This window comes from Dendropsophus ebraccatus, chromosome 14, assembly GCF_027789765.1.
Source record: "Dendropsophus ebraccatus isolate aDenEbr1 chromosome 14, aDenEbr1.pat, whole genome shotgun sequence".
In the NCBI taxonomy this organism is placed as follows: domain Eukaryota; kingdom Metazoa; phylum Chordata; class Amphibia; order Anura; family Hylidae; genus Dendropsophus; species Dendropsophus ebraccatus.
Window position 1 is genome coordinate 15,324,653 of NC_091467.1, and position 18,365 is coordinate 15,343,017.

At 42.5% G+C, this 18,365-nt stretch overlaps 1 protein-coding gene and 1 pseudogene across 5 annotated transcripts in view; one reads left to right on the forward strand and one right to left on the reverse strand.

Moving 5' to 3' along the window:
• LOC138772585 (catenin alpha-1 pseudogene) overlaps positions 1–18,365 on the reverse strand; it is a 719,716-nt pseudogene that overhangs the window by 371,440 nt on the left and 329,911 nt on the right.
• CCDC200 (coiled-coil domain containing 200) overlaps positions 1–18,365 on the forward strand; it is a 101,796-nt gene that overhangs the window by 40,136 nt on the left and 43,295 nt on the right. For 2 of the 5 annotated variants that reach the window (XM_069952681.1, XM_069952684.1), the window contains exon 2: positions 15,204–15,328. Coding sequence is in view for 2 of the 5 variants with exons in the window: in XM_069952677.1 (XP_069808778.1) it covers positions 17,524–17,534 (11 nt within the window). In the remaining 3 variants the exon portion in view is untranslated. Of the gene's footprint in view, positions 1–15,203; positions 15,329–15,410; positions 15,434–17,371; positions 17,535–17,928; positions 17,949–18,365 lie in introns of those variants that run through there. The other 3 variants (XM_069952680.1, XM_069952677.1, XM_069952683.1) reach the window with 3 other exon arrangements.

Sequence of the window (18,365 nt, forward strand, 5' to 3'; positions counted from 1 at the left end):
GCCGTCTGATTGTACGCCCTAGACTAAACTCGGCCCGCCAGCCTGTGTCAGTCAAACGCGGCTCCTTCACAATAATTTGTGTGCCATATGTATGTCATGGTTGGAACCGCATATTCCGAAATCCCTTTTATCTGTTTCTGGAAAATAAAAATTATGAAGAATACCAACCAGAGAAAAGAGGGACCAGTGACAAATCCTTAAAGGGGCACCCCGGCAAAAATCCCTTTATTTCAAATCAACCGGTTTCTGAAAGTCATATAGATTTGGAATTTACTTATATTTAAAAAATGTCCAGTCTTCCACTACTTATCAGCTGCTGTATGTCCTGTAGGGCTTGAGATTTTTAAATAGAAGTAAATTACAAATTTATATAATTTTTAGAAACCAGTTGATGAAAAAGATTAACCCCTTTAAGGCTGGTTTTACACTGTGTTTTTGCTGTCCGTTTAACAGACCCATCCAAACGGATGCACACAAATGCCGAGCCTTGATGTCTCCTTCATCTGTACATGTCTGTCTGGTGTTATCAGTACAAGTCAGATGGGGGCACGGCCATATGGCCTCCTACGTACCATACTGACACATTTGCTCTTTGCTCCAAAAGTCTCCAATTTGTCCTGTCACATAAGCAAATAATGTAGCCGGTCAAAACAGTCAATAGCCCATTGTCTCCTGTGCCTGTCTACGTACCTTTAAGAACCTGTAGATTATCTCAAATCATTTGCCACGATGGTCAGCGGTGACCCCAACAAATTGTCACTATTGGCCGACAAAGTAGCAATGTTAGACATACATACTTACTTACTTACTTTGTCTCATCAACGTTAGCATGTCTGCAGACCTCCAATGGTGCTGTTGGCCCAGTTAAAGGGATTATCCAGGATAAGAAAAAGCAAAGTTAGTTTCTTGCAACAAAAAAAAAGCGCCATCCCTGTCCTCAGGCTGTGTGCGGTATTGCAATTTATCTCCACTTCAGTGGAACCTAGCTACAAAATCCCATTCCAAACTGAGGACAGGAAGGGTGCTGTTTCTGGAAGAAAGCGGCCATGGTCTAGACAACTCTATTAAAACCAAAAATGTAAATTAATGGAAGGGGATTAAGGGTCCATTTACACAGAAAGATTATCTAACAGATTATCTGCCAAAGATTTGAAGCCAAAGCCAGAAACAGACTATATGCAGAGATCAGGTCATAAAGGAAAGCCTGAGATTTCTCCTCTTGTCCAATCCATTCCTGGCTTTGGCTTTAAATCTTTGGTAGAAAATCTGTCAGATAATCTTTCCGTGTAAATGGACCCTTATGCTACGTTTACACGGAACGATTATCAGGCGAATTTTCGCGATAACGATCGAATTCGAACGATAATCGTACGTGTAAACGCGGCGAACGATCGATAAATCGTTCATTTTGATCTTTTAACTTGTTCTTAAATCGTCGTTCGTAAAAAATTCGCCGATCGTTCCGTGTAAACAGTCGTTCACTGATTTTACCTATGTGTGAGATAGGCATAAGCGATCGCAAAACGATCACGAAACGAATTTTCTGTACGATATATTGCTCCATCTAAACGCTGATCGTTATAAAAAAAAATTGTTACTTTAAAATCGTTAATCGTACGATCGGGCCAATAATCGCCTCGTGTAAACTTAGCATTAAGTAGTATTTGCTGAACATCTTATATAAGCCTTTTCTAGTTTGTTTGTTGGCTAGTTGATGGCCCTTTTACATATTAGGGCTTTGTTCACACTACGTAAAATAACGGCCGTTGTTTTCACCATCTGGACTTTTGCGACCAAAACTACGGCTGTAGAATTATCATCGTACGGGCTAGTCGTGAAACTACGGCTGTTGTTTAATTTTGATTCCTAGCATGTTTATAAATGGGATGAAACAGGTAATTTACTTTAAATACTGCGCCCAGCCCGAGAAACCACTCAGAATTTTTTTTACATCAAAATCAAGTTTAATTCGGCAGATATAAATTTTACGTTCGCGGCCGCATTGAAATCCACGGCCGTTGTTGCAGTATTACCGGCCGGAAATATGTTTTACGGGGCCGTATAAACAACAGCCGTAGTGTGAATTCAACGGCCGTAGTGACATTGCTTTGCGGTCATTATAGGAAACCTCAAAACAATGGCCGTAGTTTTTGCGGCGCGGACAACGGACGTTATTTTACGTAGTGTGAACATAGCCTACTAGTGTTGAGTGGACCTGTCAAAATGTTCTGGTTGTGCAATGTTATCTGAACCCCAGCACTCGGTGTTTGATTCCTGACAGCCCTGGCAGATCTCGTCAACACTATTATCTTTTATATATATATATTTATTTATTTATTTTGCATGAACTCCTCCGACAATGGCTTGTTTATCTGAGGACAAAAGGATAGGGCAGCTGAAATTCAACATGTCTGACTCTTCTCTTCCAAGACATAATTTGTCAGGGTTGGGAGTCCCCAGTAAATGTTAGATGGTTGGCCACCCTTTCCGAAATAGGCAGGTTCAGCTGGCAAATATGTATAACAAATAACAATACATGCATGCTCAGACAAGTTGAGTGTGCATGTGGTTAGAATGCAATGTTGCTGGGACTGGTGATTGATGGTGGCGTGGTTCATGGTTTCGCAAATGTGGGAACGCAGCCTTAGAGATATGGGAGGAGATTTATCAAACATGGTGTAAAGTGAAACAGGCCCAGTTGCCCCTAGCAACCAATCAGATTCCACTGTTCATTCCTCACAGACACTTTGGAAAATGAAAGGTGGAATCTGATTGGTTGCTAGGGGCAACTGGGCCAGTTTCACTTTACAGCATGTACAGCAAGTCTCCCCTAAGGAGTATACTCAAAAGAGTGATACACAATAAGAGTTTGGTAGTCTTTGTTGTTGTTTTTGTGTTTTATTATTTCTCTTCAGTGTTATTTTCCTTTTTATCTGTGCGTTCAGTATCCTCTACCCGGGTGAAACTGGGATACATATCGGCAAATATAATATGTTTTCTGATCTCCCTAATCCAGAAATGAATAGGACAGATGTGTAATTCAGATGTAATGTTTTGAAGACTGATGGATTTAGGCTCAGATGACATAGACAATACACAATAGTGAGCATTGAGCAAGGGGAAAATACTCAGGGGAGCCAAGAAGAAGAAGACGACAGATTAGTGTTACTGCAAAAATGGAAAATCTGGTGAATAAATTTAAAAAAGTTGAGAAAAATATTTTAAAATACAGTATTCTATGTGCAAGCTGAGTTACAGTATAAGAGAGTGTGGGGTACCTATGTGGAAAGTGGAGAGTAGCTACATAAAATGTTGTTACCATGCAGGACCTGGCAAGTCCATGCATTAAAGGGGTACTCCGACGAAATTTTATTTCCTTCAAATGAACTGATGTCAAACAGTTCTATAGAATTGTAATTTACTTCTATTTAAAAAGAATCTCAAGTCTTCAAGTACTTATCAGCTGCTGTATGTCCTGGTGTATTCTTTTCAGCATGACACAGTGCTCTCTGCTGCCACCTCTGTCCATGTCAGGAACTGCCAATCTCAATAGAGAACGTCTCCTGCTCTGGACAGTTCCTGACATGGACAGAGGTGGCAGCAGAGAGCACTGGTTCAGACTGGAAAGAATACACCACTTCCTGCAGGACATTCAGGAGCTCTTGAAGATTTGAGATTTTTAAATAGATGTAAATTACAAATCTATATAACTTTCTGACACCAGTTGATCTAAAAGAAAAAAATTGCCGGCATACCCCTTTAATTGAACAGTGTATTGACTTCAGTACTGTGCAATGCTTCTTTTTTCATGTGGAGGTGCTTCTGTACGTAAATTTATGTCACTGGACCCTATAATGGACATTCAACTTTTTGAAACCATGATGATTCTCCTTTTTAAAAATAAAATTCTAAACCGCTCTGATAACTGTTATAGTGAAAAGATTCATAGTTGTACAGAATAGAAGATCTGGTTGGGTGGGTCATCATCTTAAACATCAGTTTACCTTTTAGCATTCTACCCAAACCAGTCTATCTAGATTTGCCGGTCGGTTTAGGCAGTGATGGCGGGCTTAGTATACCGGAATCAGGAGTCGCCAGCACGTTGAGCTGTGAGAAGCCTGGTAATAATTCAGCGAGGCAGATTGCTTCTTACATAACATGATCAATGAGGAATTAAGAAATGCCAAGTTTTTCTTGAACAGTTACAAGTGCTAAAGGATTCTGGGAATGCCAGTAAGGAACAGGAGGCTCTGCATCCAGACATGACTGAATCTGTGAGATAGTTTAATAGAAAGGTTTTGGCAAGTCGATGTTAAAATACTATACAGCTCCAATTTACTCATTTAGTACCGAATTATTGACTCTCAAAGCCAGACCGTTCCATATTTCAGTGTGAGTCGTGCAGTAGGGGCAGCATAGATGCGGGATGGGGATGGGGGACCTTGGGCCTAGCGGAGGACATGATTCTCAGGGTCCATCCTCCATCCATACAGAACATGTACAAGAAATACACCCAAGCGGAGTTAGTCCGAGTCTTGGGACTCTAGTCTAGTCTAGTCTTGATGGCTCTAGCCATCTTGCATCAATATCATTATTGGACGTACAGGACGATATCTCTTCATGGAATATGAATAATGTTCGGCTGATAAAAAAACAAATGCTCATTCAGCCCATGTAAAAGTAACATTGATCAGCTGAAGGCGGGATAAATGCCTGATCCTCAGCTGATCGGGTCTTTAGAGTGGACTTCTAAAATTTATTGTTACGGCTGCACATCTCTGTGTAAACAGGGGATGTGTGGCTGATGACGATAAAGGGAAACTGAAAGTACGAATATACATATGTCCATGCTGTCAGTTTCCAGATCACAAGCAGTGTATACTTACCATCCACGCTGCTTGTGATCCAGCATTCTGCTCTCCCGTCCCCTGGCCTCTGCTGTATCTTCAGGCTGCTGCCTCCTCCAGAGTGATTTACAGACGGAGGAGGTGGGATCTGAAGATACAGGATGGGATTCTGGATCACAAGCAGCATGCATGGTAAGTATACACTTCTAGTGATCAGGAACCTGTGTGAGTTTCCATGGCTGCACGAATGATACAAGGATCATTTGTGCAGCCTGGACACTCAATTTGTTTTGGGGGGAGGGGTAATGTATATTTTATTTTTAATTGGGGGCTAATGGTGTTAAAGCAAATCTAACCTGCTGATAGCCCCCTAAAGTGCCATGGACACTGAGGAGGAAGCTATGTGTCTTACCTTCCTCCTCTGCGCCACTCCTGCGCTGTTAGTCGGGGTACAGTCCTCTCCGGGCCACCATTAGGAGCACTACCACGTCATCCAGCTCGCCCCCTCCATTGATTATAATTAAATGGGGAGGGCCGGATGGCGCAGCAGTGCTCCTAGGGTGCTCCTGAGCTCAATTAACCCCGACTAACAGAGCGGGACCGCCACCAATGAGGAAGGTAAGAGACATAGCTTCTTTCTCAGTTTCCATGGCTCTTTAGGGGGCTATCAGCAGGTTAGATTCGGTTAGTTTAGGGGGCTATCAGCAGGTTAGATTCGGTTAGGTTAGGGGGCTATCAGCAGGTTAGATTCGGTTAGGTTAGGGGGCTATCAGCAGGTTAGATTCGGTTAGGTTAGGGGGCTATAAGCAGGTTAGATTCGGTTAGTTTAGGGGGCTATAAGCAGGTTAGATTTGGTTAGGTTAGGGCGCTAACAGCAGTTTAGATTTGGTTAGGTTAGGGGGCTATCAGCAGGTTAGATTCGGTTAGGTTAGGGGGCTATCAGCAGTTTAGATTCGGTTAGGTTAGGGGGCTATCAGCAGGTTAGATTCGGTTAGGTTAGGGGGCTATCAGCAGGTTAGATTCGTCTTCATGTATAAATAGTACTATGTGATCTTAATGTGATCTTATGTGATATTAATTTTTTTAAAATTATGTCAGCCAATTCCTTGTGCCCCATCCAAGAGGATTTAATTTTATAACAGGTACAAAATATTATTCTGAAAAAAAAATTCCATTAGATCATGAAAATGATATTGAAGCACATAGATTAATATATTATCAAAGTGGTCCTTGGCCTTAGGGTACAATTTGTTGATGACCCTCCAAACAGCAGGGGTCGTATAGGTACGGGGTGCAGTACAAGTAATTAAAAGAGACCTAGCACAGAACAATGGCGTTAAAAAGCCCATAAATCACAGGTCCCCACGCAGCTTTCAATTTTCCAAAAATGTCTTTAACCTCTTTATACTCCACCAAACAGAGATCTCATTAACATTCCACCTTAGGGGGGAAGACAAATTGAAGTGGGACCTTACAAGTATCCCAGATGAAGCATTGCCGCTCGGAGCTCTTCCACCTTCTCTCTTCTGCACCAATGATTGAGGATGTGTCTTGTGCTAATTACGACTTCTACAAGGAGACTTTATCTGCCTAACGTGATCAGCCAAGGTTCTTGGAGAAGAAATTCAGGAGATGTAATGAGATTAATACATGGGGGTTTACCAGATGTTAACTGGCCTCCTACTGTGCTTTCATTGAGTTTTACTAATACACTTAAGGTACACATCATGCATTCAAGGTAATTTCAAGTGGAAATTTGGAAGATTGCCCTGTCTGTAAATGAGATGCTGCCCTGGGGCAACTCAACCATATTCAGGTTTTTAATTTTAAATGGGTTGAACACCCTCATCAACTTTACATGGAGTGCATTTCGCATGGGGACATTGTCCTGTAATGATTGACAAGGATATGAATAATTTTACATAGAAAAGCTTAAGTGCCCAAATTTGGTCCAGGTCTTTATGTGAATAGGAAAATATACAAACAGTGATTCTTTTTATGAATTATTAATATTCTTTTACGATCCACTATACGGATTGACTTTACGGACCTGGTGGACAATAGTTGGCTTTTGAAGTCATATGATGTTACCCCCTTGTAAACACACTCCCTTCCCATCGTGGCCAATACATCATGTGATCTTAGCTGGGAGCACTGGGCTTCATGACATCACTCTCACAACAAAGGGGTCTCCTGGAGTGTTGTCCCTCAGGCTGAGACTCAACTTCTAGGTCTCTGAAACAAGACCCATGTTACATCTCTCTGGGGCTAAAAAAAAAAAAATCTCTGTTTAGACCTGTCTGGATAACGCACAAGGAATTCATTATTTTTCAGTGAATAGCAGCCTCCCATCCACCCTCCCTGCAGGCAGAGCTGACAGGAGAGCGTACAGTAAATCGTATGGACGTCAACATCCTTATTATACCTCAGCAGTCAGAACAATTCGTGTTACTTGTTCTTTATCCCATACACACCTTATCGTTTGATGATGAAATGTTCGCTTTCGGTTGCTTAAGAGAATAGAATTTTGTGCTTTTAAAGCTTTTTCAAATGTAAAAAAATAATAAAGAATAAAGATTACGGCGATAACAATGAAAGAGGCCAATGGTGAGGTTATCGAGAATAGTGTTAATTGTAGAGGAATTCAAAAATATTTTTTTAAAAATTAATTTTTTCTTTTCATCCAGCCATGCTCAATCCTATGCAAGTCATGCTCATCAAGTTATGCTCAATGCAAAGCAGACTATGCTCCAGTGATGGCTAACCTTGACACTCCAGCTGTTGCACAACTACAATTCCCATCATGCCTGAACAACCAAAGATATGGCTTTAGCTGCCCAGGTATGGAAATTGTAATTTTTCAACAGCTGGAGTGTCAAGATTAGCCATCACTGCTATGCTCAATGCTATGCAATCCATGCACATCAAGTTATGCACAATGCAATGCAAGCTTAGCTCAATGCAATAGAAGCTATTCACATCAATACAATTATCAATAAACATCAATAAATACATGTCAATACAATTAAAGTTATGCTCAATACAATGCAAGCCATGCACATCAGGCCATCAGGCCATGAATACAGTGTGCTGTGTGGTGTTACAGGTAGAGAATACAGCGGGCTCTGTGGTGTTACAGGTAGAGAATACAGCGTGCTGTGTGGTGTTACAGGTAGAGAATACAGTGTGCTGTGTGGTGTTACAGGTAGAGAATAGAGTGCTGTGTGGTGTTACAGGTAGAGAATACAGTGTGCTGTGTGGTGTTACAGGTAGAGAATACAGCGTGCTGTGTGGTGTTACAGGTAGAGAATACAGCAGGCTGTGTGGTGTTACAGGTAGAGAATACAGCGTGCTGTGTGGTGTTACAGGTAGAGAATACAGTGTGCTGTTACAGGTAGAGAATACAGTGTGCTGTGTGGTGTTACAGGTAGAGAATACAGCGTGCTGTGTGGTGTTACAGGTAGAGAATACAGTGTGCTGTGTGGTGTTACAGGTAGAGAATACAGCGCTGTGTGGTGTTACAGGTAGAGAATACAGTGTGCTGTGTGGTGTTACAGGTAGAGAATACAGCGTGCTGTGTGGTGTTACAGGTAGAGGATACAGTGTGCTGTGATGTTACAGGTAGAGAATACAGCGTGCTGTGTGGTGTTACAGCTAGAGAATACAGTGTGCTGTGTGGTGTTACAGCTAGAGAATACAGTGCTGTGTGGTGTTACAGGTAGAGAATACAGCGTGCTGTGTGGTCTTACAGGTAGAGAATACAGTGCTGTGTGGTGTTACAGGTAGAGAATACAGCGTGCTGTGTGGGTGGGACCACAATGAAATGATAAAGTACTGCAAATTATTCAGTAACACAATGAAACTGCAATGTGTGAACACAGCCTAGATGTTCTGCAACAGATTTTGGCGGGGAATAGGCAGGGTGGAGGAACAGCTGTGGGAAAGCAATGCATCCTGGAACCTGTAGTACTGTGTACAACTGCTCATTCAGGAAGTACAGCCACACAACACAGAACAACCCCCTCAAATAAATGGATTTTGATAGTTTCAAAACTGGGATAGATGGTTAAGTAATGGTATTTGCTTCTGCAGACATTTCATTTTTCCCCCTCTACCTGGAGTTCCCCTTTAAGCTCCATTTACTTAAATTATTGATACCACCCTGTGTAATAGGGTCCTGGGCTGTTCACCAAGCCTAGCCCCCCCCCCCCCCCCCCCCCCCCCCCCCCCCCCCCCCCCCCCCCCCCCCCCTCCTAATGTGACTATGGCAGCACTAGCGCGGTGTTCATAGATGCCCTAATTTGTGCAAAATTTTTGCAAAGAAGCAACACATTTTTTTTGTAAATAATGCCAGAACTGTAGACAGGAGACAATAAACCCCTGAAATTATAAGTCTTTTAGGTGGCCTTGGGCTGCCCAGGAGCTCAGGACCCCAGGCTACCGCCCGAAACGGGCCTGTTAAAATCAGCTACTGCCACCAGAGGACCGGTAAATCCTCCAGTGGGCCCCCAGTTTTAGAACCTGCACTAACACTGACTGGCATGTCTTTCCTCACTGGTTCTTCATTGGTGGGCCCCCAGGATGATTTCTTCTGGTGGGCCCCGATACATCAGTCTGACACTAGTCCCCACCACGTCATTGTAAAGTCAAAATTGAAAATTGTGTGAACAGAACCTAATACTGACACTGAATCGGTGAGGAGGACTCAGCCTTTAAACTGAGCTCATTATAAGAAGACCAAGCAATTGGATCGGCTAAGGTCAAACCTTTGGTTATTGTAATGTCTTGCAGTAAAAGATTGATATGTAAATGAAGCGATGCATGAGTAATTCATAAAAGTGGAAGCCACAAAGATAATGCAGGTTTAAATAAGGAGACAGATGTGAGATCTGGCCAGCAGGGAAATTTAAGAAATGAAATAAAGATGAGATCGAGCCCTTCCATAAACATCCCAGGAACCAGACAGACAAACGTTGTTAAAATTCGACAAAAGCCAGTCAACCGCAAAAAAAAGTTCACTGGGACGAGAGGGGCTGGATACATTATTAATAAAGTGTAAGGAAGGAAGAGTCTGCTGGGGGAATGTTCTCATCTACAGGCCGACCACACGCTCCCGATTTGTTTGAACAAGATGATTTTAAATGATATTGTGGCCGTTTTGTATTCTTTCTTCTATTTTCCTATCGGTCTATTCAGAGTGTTTCAGTTTTATCATCATTCGTGGCAATCTGCAGCTTTTTCTTATATTTGTACACTTCTGAAAGGTCTCTAAGAAGAGAAAGGTCCAGGATAAGTCAAGGGCCTAAGGTCCCCATACACCTTAGGAATCACTTCCCGACCCCTTTGTTTCAGTGGGAGATAACCTGCAACAAGAGCTCTCTTCCCATAGAGAACACAAGATCACTCCGCCGTGCTGAATGTGCCTGTGTATTAGTAGGACTGGGCAGGACCGGAGACATAGTATTACACTGGCCGATGGGGGCCCGATAATAACTGGAAACAAGCCCCGATCTGCTAGATCGCCGCTCGTATACTGGGCCATTTACACGACCCAATAATCGTTTAACAAGCTGCTTAAACTTGCTTAAACTGTATATATTACTTGTCTCAGCTAACAGGCCGCTCAGCCAATCACTGGCCGCTGTGGTCCCGCACAGTGATTGGCTGAGCAGCCTGTCAGCTCAGACAGGCCGCTCTGAAGCTGGAGCGTGCAGGACCCAAGAGGAGCCCTGCAGCCTGGATAGGTAATGTATGCACTTTGCATATTGTCGGCCGCAGACCGCTATTACACGTAGCGATGCTCGGTCGGGGCCGACAATTATAAGTCCAAACCGAAATCAACGATCAGCCGGAACAAATATCGTTCCATGTAATAGTACCCATAACTGACAGCTGAAAAATTGTTTGGCCGACACTTATTAAAAGTCTATGGCCAGCTTTAGCCAGAGGGCTGGTGGGGAATGTGCTTTGGGTGCTGGGTCGGCCTGTAGTTGCCAACCCTTCAAAGGTGGGCAGTACTATAACAGTACATTACTAAGGGCTTTATTACACAGAGCGATAATTGGCCAATTATCGCCTCGTGTTATAGAGGCAACGGTCAGCCGATAACACGGATCATCAGCTGATCATGTCATTTGGTTCCCAATGGCTGAAAAAAAAATAATAACTGTATACATTACCTCTCCACACTCCCTGTGTTCTTCTGCCTTCTGCTCACTTCCTGGAGTTGCTGCTGTAGCTTCAGAGTGGGTCCCTGCGGCTCCGGACAGTGATTGACCGAGCAGCCAGAGACCCGCTCTGAAGCTACAGCGGCAACTCCAGGAATTGAGCAGAAGGCAGAAGAATACAGGGAGTGTGGAGAGATAATGTATAAACAGTTTAGGGCAAGGGCTGCACAGACATCGTTAACGATGTCCATGCAGCCCTTGCTAAACGATTATCGAGCCATGTAATAGGCCTAGTAAATGAGTGTCAATCTAGCAGATCGGTGCTTGTTAATACTGTTGATTGCTCTGACCTTTGAACCCTTAAAGGAGAAGTCTGGTAAAAATCTTTATTAAAGTATTGTATTGCCCCCCAAAAGTTATACAAATCACCAATATACACTTATTACGGGAAATGCTTATAAAGTGCTTTTTTCCCTGCATTACTACTGCACTTAAAACTGAAGGTTTCACTTCCTCGATAACATGGTGATGTCACTTCCTCGATAACATGGTGATGTCATTTCCTGGATAAACATGGTGATGTCACTTCCTGAATAACATGGTGATGTCACATCCTGGATAACATGGCGATGTCACTTTCTGGATAACATGGCGATGTCACTTCCTGGATAACATGGTGATGTCTCTTCCTGGATAACATGGCGATGTCACTTCCTGGATGACATGGTGATGCCACTTCCTGGATGACATGGTGATATCTCTTCCTGGATAACATGGTGATGTCTCTTCCTGGATGTGTAGTAGACAAACAAGGTCCCTGACGAAGTCGCATTGTGCGACGCAACGCGTTGGGCATTTCTTTTTCTTGGTCCACTCGGCATTGGCTGCGGTACAGGTTGTATTTTTTAGTCCCCTTTTTAGCGGGGCTGGCACATGTTTGTACTTTAGCCTGTCTGTTTATAGGGGAAGGTGGCAGTTCATCATGCATTTGTGAACCTTATTTTGCACTGTCTGCACTTTGCCTCTACATACAGCAACTGATTATCCCTCTTTCTCCCTTATTGTGGGAGCTGGGCAGCTTACTGGCTGCCATTCAGTGGACAAGGATTTTAGTGTTACTTATTATGGTATGCACTATATGTACTTGTTTTTAAATGTTTTTATGTTTGTGTCTGTACTCTAATAAACTTGACTCTTTTGATATACTATATTGGGTGTGCTGGTTCAGTACTTTCTTTTTTTTCTCCAATATTTATTGTCTCTTCCTGGATAACATGGCGATGTCACTTCCTGGATGACATGGTGATGCCACTTCCTGGATGACATGGTGATATCTCTTCCTGGATAACATGGTGATGTCACTTCCTGGATAAAATGGTGATGTCACTTCCTGGATAACATGGTGATGTCACTTCCTGGATAACATGGTGTTGTCACGACCCGACTCCCAGAGCTGTGCGGGCTGTGGCTGCTGGAGAGGATGATGGCAGAGGGATGCTCAGTGTCCCTCCAGTGCCCTGTGTCCCTCAGTGTCCCCTCTGCCATCGTCCTCTCCAGCAGCCACAGCCCACACAGCTCTGGGAGTCGGGTCGTGACAACACCATGTTATCCAGGAAGTGACATCACCATGTTATCCAGGAAGTGACATCACTATGCTATCCAGGAAGTGACATCACCATGTTATCCAGGAAGTGACATCACCATGTTATCCAGGAAGTGAAGCCTTGATGCAGTAGTAAGTGCAGGGAAAAAAGCACTTTATAAGCATTTCCTGTAATAAGTGTATATTGGGGATTTGTATAACTTTTGGGGGGCAATACAATACTTTAATAAAAATTTTCACCGGACTTCTCCTTTAAGCCCCTATTGAGGCGATTTAGAGGAGCAAATGAGTGCCCACCTGTCAGGTCAGCGCTCGCTTGCTCCTCGTTCCCTGCTCGCTGCCAGAGCTATTACATGGGTAAGAGCCAGGGGTGGCACGGAGAGCTGCAGAGGGGGGGCTGCCCAGGGTAATAAATATGGTTAAAAAGTCTACACAGCCCTGGACTTTCTTGGTACCTGTGATAAAATCAGCTCAATCAGCCCGATATGTGGATTTGATTTAGATGAGCAGATTATAGCATTAGCATAAGAAATCCTTCTCTAACTTCTTCAGTCGCGTTTTTTTAGCCTTATCTTTAGTAATGAGCGATATGGATTATTATCACCAATCACAACACTGTCCCCACCAGAGTATACAGGGTATATACACTATATCAAAGGGCTGTTACCACTTCAAAGCAGGTTCCCTCCGTCTGACACCTGTGGTGTGAGGGTGTAAATGTAATCTCATGTCAATGCTATGTTACATTTCACAGTCTTGGAGACCTCGGCTGCTGTCTTACAGTATATTAGCACATTGTCATTAGGACGTTAACAGGAATCCGGCTTTGCTTTGCAGTTAATTTGCTCTTTGTGCCGGAATTCTGTTTAATCGACAACGTGTAACTGGTTAAATCCAAACAAAATTAGCAAGGAAACCATAAAAAGCTAAGAAATATGGTATAATACAGCCGATCGAAGCCGAAATATCAGGCTAATGCTGCGTTTACACGGAGCGATAATACGAACGATTATGATTTTGAAATAACGGTGTGTTTTTTATAACGTTCAGCGTTTTTACGGAACGATATATCATTTGGAAAAATCGTTAATGCCATCGTTTTAAGATCGCTTAAGCCTATCTCACACATGAATCGGATGAATCGATGAAAGACTGTTTACACGAATCAATGAACTAAAGACAATTGTTATGTTCTTAAAGGAGTATTCCAAAGCAAAAGTGGTGTAAAGCTATACAAATTTGTAAATTACTTCTTAAACAAAAAAAAATGTAAGTCTTCCAATGCTTATCAGCTGCTGTATGTCCTGCAGGAAGAGGTGTATTATTTCCAGTCTGACACAGTGCTCTCTGCCGCCACCTCTGTCCATATCAGGAATTGTTTAGAGCAGTAGCAAATCCCCATAGAAAACCTCTCCTGCTTTTCAGTCCGGACAAAAATACACAATTTCCTGCAAGACATACAGCAGCTTAAAAGTACTGGAAGACTTTTTTAGAAGATTTTTAATAGAATAAATTACAAATCTTGTCAGGAACTGTCCAGAGCAGTAACAAATCTCCATAGAAAACCTCTCCTGCTTTGTACAGTTTCTAAAATGGACAGAGGTGGCAGCAGAGAGCACTGTATCAGACTGGAAAGAATACACCACTTCCTGCAGGACATACAGCAACTGATAAGTACAGGAAGACGAATTAATAAAAAAAAGAAGATATAATAAATATAATAATATAATATAATATAATAATATATAAATCTGTATCACTTTCTGACACCAGATTTGCAAACATTCTTCTTCTCTGGAGTACCCCTTTAACATTGTATTAATAGTAACATTTAGGAAATAGCGCTAAGGCTGGGTTCACACTGCGTTTTTGCAATGCGTTCCACGTATCTGTTTTAAAAGGGGTAGTCCGGGGGGGGGGGGCATTTTTTTTCTGACACTGGGGAGGAGGTGGCTGAGGGAAACGACGTCCACTCACCTCCCCGGTTCCATCGGCGGGTCCTGCATCGTGGCGCTCCGGTGCCCGGTTCCCGGCCACTTCCTGGTGTCTGACGCGGGCCCGAGACGTGACGTCTCAGGTCCGCTCAGCCTGTCAGTGACAGAGGTGGGATCCGTTTCAAGTCTGCTCAGATCCCGCCTCTGTCTCTAGCCCGCGTCAGACACCAGGAAGCGGGGAGGTGAGTGGACGTTGTTTCCCTCAGCCACCTCCTCCCTGGTGTCAGGAAAAAAATGCCCCCTCCCCCGCCGGAGTACCCCTATAATTGGTTACAGAAAAACGTAGTCAACATTATTATTGTGTCCCTTAAAAAAAAAAAAAAAACGCAACCATTTTGATCCGTTTTTTTTTTTTTATAATGGGAGTCAATGGAGAAACGGATCCACACAGATGACGGACAATTGCATCCGATTTTTCCATAAAGCGTATACGTTAAACAAATTGCAACAACGCAGTGTGAACCCAGCCTAACCAGTGTGACTATAACCACTAAGGTTTTGTGCTAACAATAACAGTATTGTCACTGTCATGCTTTATTGTGCCAATGCAAAAAAAGTTAAATAATTATATTAGTCTGTGATTGTCTTCTAGAAGGGGAACTACTTGAGAATCAGTAAGGAACCCCATCCCAACAAAGTGCCAGGAATCTAAATGTCAATTTCCCCCCGCAGAACGGCCATGGAGAACAGTACATGACAAGGCAGCCATTGAAATCGGTAATGTTTCTATTACTACTATTCATTATATTCAAAGAACGTCTCAAGTTTCAAGAGGGAGGCTAAGTGGTGAACAAGAAAGCAGTCATTTTCTATAATGGACAGGTATGCCTCCTTCAAGTTGAAGGAATTGAATGATCTTTGATTAACCCCTGCTCACCCTTAAACCTTTCTCAAGCATCCCTTTAAAAAAGGCTTCAGGTGATCTTAAAGGGGTACTCCAGCAGGGAAAAAAATTGTTTCAAACCAACTGGTGTCAGAAAGTTAACCCCATCCCGCATGAGGGCGTAACTGTACGTCCTCATGTGGGTGGGGGCATTCAGAGAGGGGTCTCACATCCTGAAGGGGTTAATTGGATTTGTAAACTTCTAATTAAAAATCTCCAGTATTTATCAGCTGCTGTATGTCCTGCAGGAAGTGGTGTATTCTTTCCAGTCTGAATAGTGCTCTCTGCTGCCACCTCTGTCCATGTCAGGAACTGTCCAGAGCAGTAGCAAATCCCCATAGAAAACCTCTCCTGCTCTGGACAGTTCCTGACATGGACAGAAGTGGCAGCAGAGAGCACTGTGTCAGACTGGAAAAAAAAAAACACTTCCTGCAGTACATGCAGCAGCTGATAAGTATGTATAAGTAACTATATCATGTAACTCATAATTATAAGTTGTTATTTTTATCCATGTATCTTCTATAGTTTAATGCCGTCAATGAAAGGCTCATCTGGTTGCCGGGACCTGTCAGCGGGTGTCATCTTCATGACTGTGTTTGACCCATGTTTTTCAATTACTTTACCCTGTGGGTACAGAGAGGAGATGTGACAGGAATAAGCCATGGGGTCCAAAACGCGTGGCTTTGGCTGACACAGAATGACTGACAGTCCAAAAGTACACTAAAACTTACAGAAATGTCTATAATTGATCTTATAGGTCTATTTTAAAAGTAAAGATACCACCTTACATCTGATGTACATTCTTCCCATTTAAAGGGGTACTCCAGATAAAAAATTGTTGTTTTTAAATCAACTGGTGTCAGAAAGTTATACAAATATGTAATTTACTTCGATTTAAAAAAAACCCTCTCCTGCTCAGGACAGTTCCTGACATGGACAGAGGTGGCAGCAGAGAGCACTGTGTCAGACTGGAAAGGAAACATTTCCTGCAGGACATACAGCAGCTAGTAGGTATGGGAAGAGTTGAGATTTTTAAATAGAAGTAAATTAAAAATCTATATAACTATAATATAAGAAAAAGATTTTGGATGCAGTACCCCTTTAAGCCCCAAAAAACAACAAGCAGGAGATGTGCCCAACATTTGACTAAGACAAACGCGCTCTATTATGACGTATATGCTTAGGATGCCATATACAGATCTATAAAACATATCTACCAATTACAAGCGCCATAATTAGGTTGTGGTAATAAACCAAAAACATATAATTTTGATACTGAACAAAAATAGGTAAGTAGGTCACCGGTATAAGTCAAAAAGGAAATAATAATGGTTGTCGTCTCATGTGTCTGCAGTAGTGATGAGCGAATAGTGAGATATTCGAATATTCGATATTCGTATGGATATCCCGCGAATATTCGAATATTCGATCCCATTAAAGTCTATGGGAACAAGTATTCGATTAGTGAACATCTATTTGACCATTTGGAGGGTAAAACCGGAAGCTGGGGGATTTGAATGCTTATCGAATATTTGTCGAATATTCGTGGGATATTCGTACGAATATCTCACTATTTGATCGAATATCTATTCAATCGAACAGTATTCGCTCATCACTAGTCTGCAGCCTGGTGTTCATCACAGCCAAAATAAACCCTGGATGGTTATGCTAGTATAGTAGAGCCACAAAGATGATTGAGAATATAGGGGGAGATTTATCAAACATGGTGTAAAGTGAAACTGGCTCAGTTGCCCCTAGCAACCAATCAGATTCCACCTTTCATTCCTCACAGACTCTTTGGAAAATGAAAGGTGGAATCTGATTAGTTGCTAGGGGCAACTGGGCCAGTTTCATTTTACACCAATTTCCCCCACTAAGTGAGCGTTATACAAGTCTATAAGAATACATATGTCAATGATATAGGCCATAGAGACTGCTTTATATATGTTTTATATTATTTAGGCAACAGGCCCCAAACAGCAATTTTGTCAGGTCCATGAAGTATAAGCCCCCGGGGTAAAGCAGCAGCATGGATGACATGTTAGAGGTCTGAGTGTTCTTTCTCTCACGCTTTATGGGCTACAGCTGACAATTGCTGCAAAAGACTGTCCCCCGGAGCTATAGATAACCTAAACAGGCCTAACTTGATTATTTCCAATGAGAGCAAACAAATATTTACTCGGGTTTGTGTGTTTCCCTAATTTGTAGTCACACTACCCCATATAGCAGATAAGTGCTGTCAAAGTGGCAGCGTCTCTGCCGCCTGACGTCATCACCTGCCTGCCCTGCAGCTCCCAATAGATTCAAGATGTTATGAAGCTTGACCTTAGTTAATCTCGTAGATTCCTATCTGCTGTCTCTGGCCTTCCGTCTCCTGGCTTCATGTATATTATCACTGCCTTAATTCAGAGAATTTGTGAATCTGGTGAGGACTGGAGATTGAACTCTTTATAGGTAGTTTTTAAAGGGTTTTGTGGAATAAAAGGTTCAGGCTTAAAGGGGAACTCTGGTAAAAAAAAGAAAAAATCTTTTTATATAGATTGTTATATAGGTTTGTAAATTACTTCTATTTAAAAATCTCAAGTCTTCCTTTACTTATCAGCTGCTGTATGTCCTGCAGGAAGTGGTGGATTCTTTCCAGTCTGACACAGTGCTCTCTGCTGCCACCTCTGTCCATGTCAGGAACTGTCCAGAGCAGGAGCAAATCCTCACAGAAAACCTCTCCTGATCTGGACAGTTCCTGACATGGACAGAGGTGGCAGCAGAGAGCACTGTGTGAGACTGGAAAGAATACACCCCTTCCTGCAGGACATACAGCACCCGATAAGTCCTGAAGAATGGAGATTTTTAAATAGTAAATACAGTAAATTA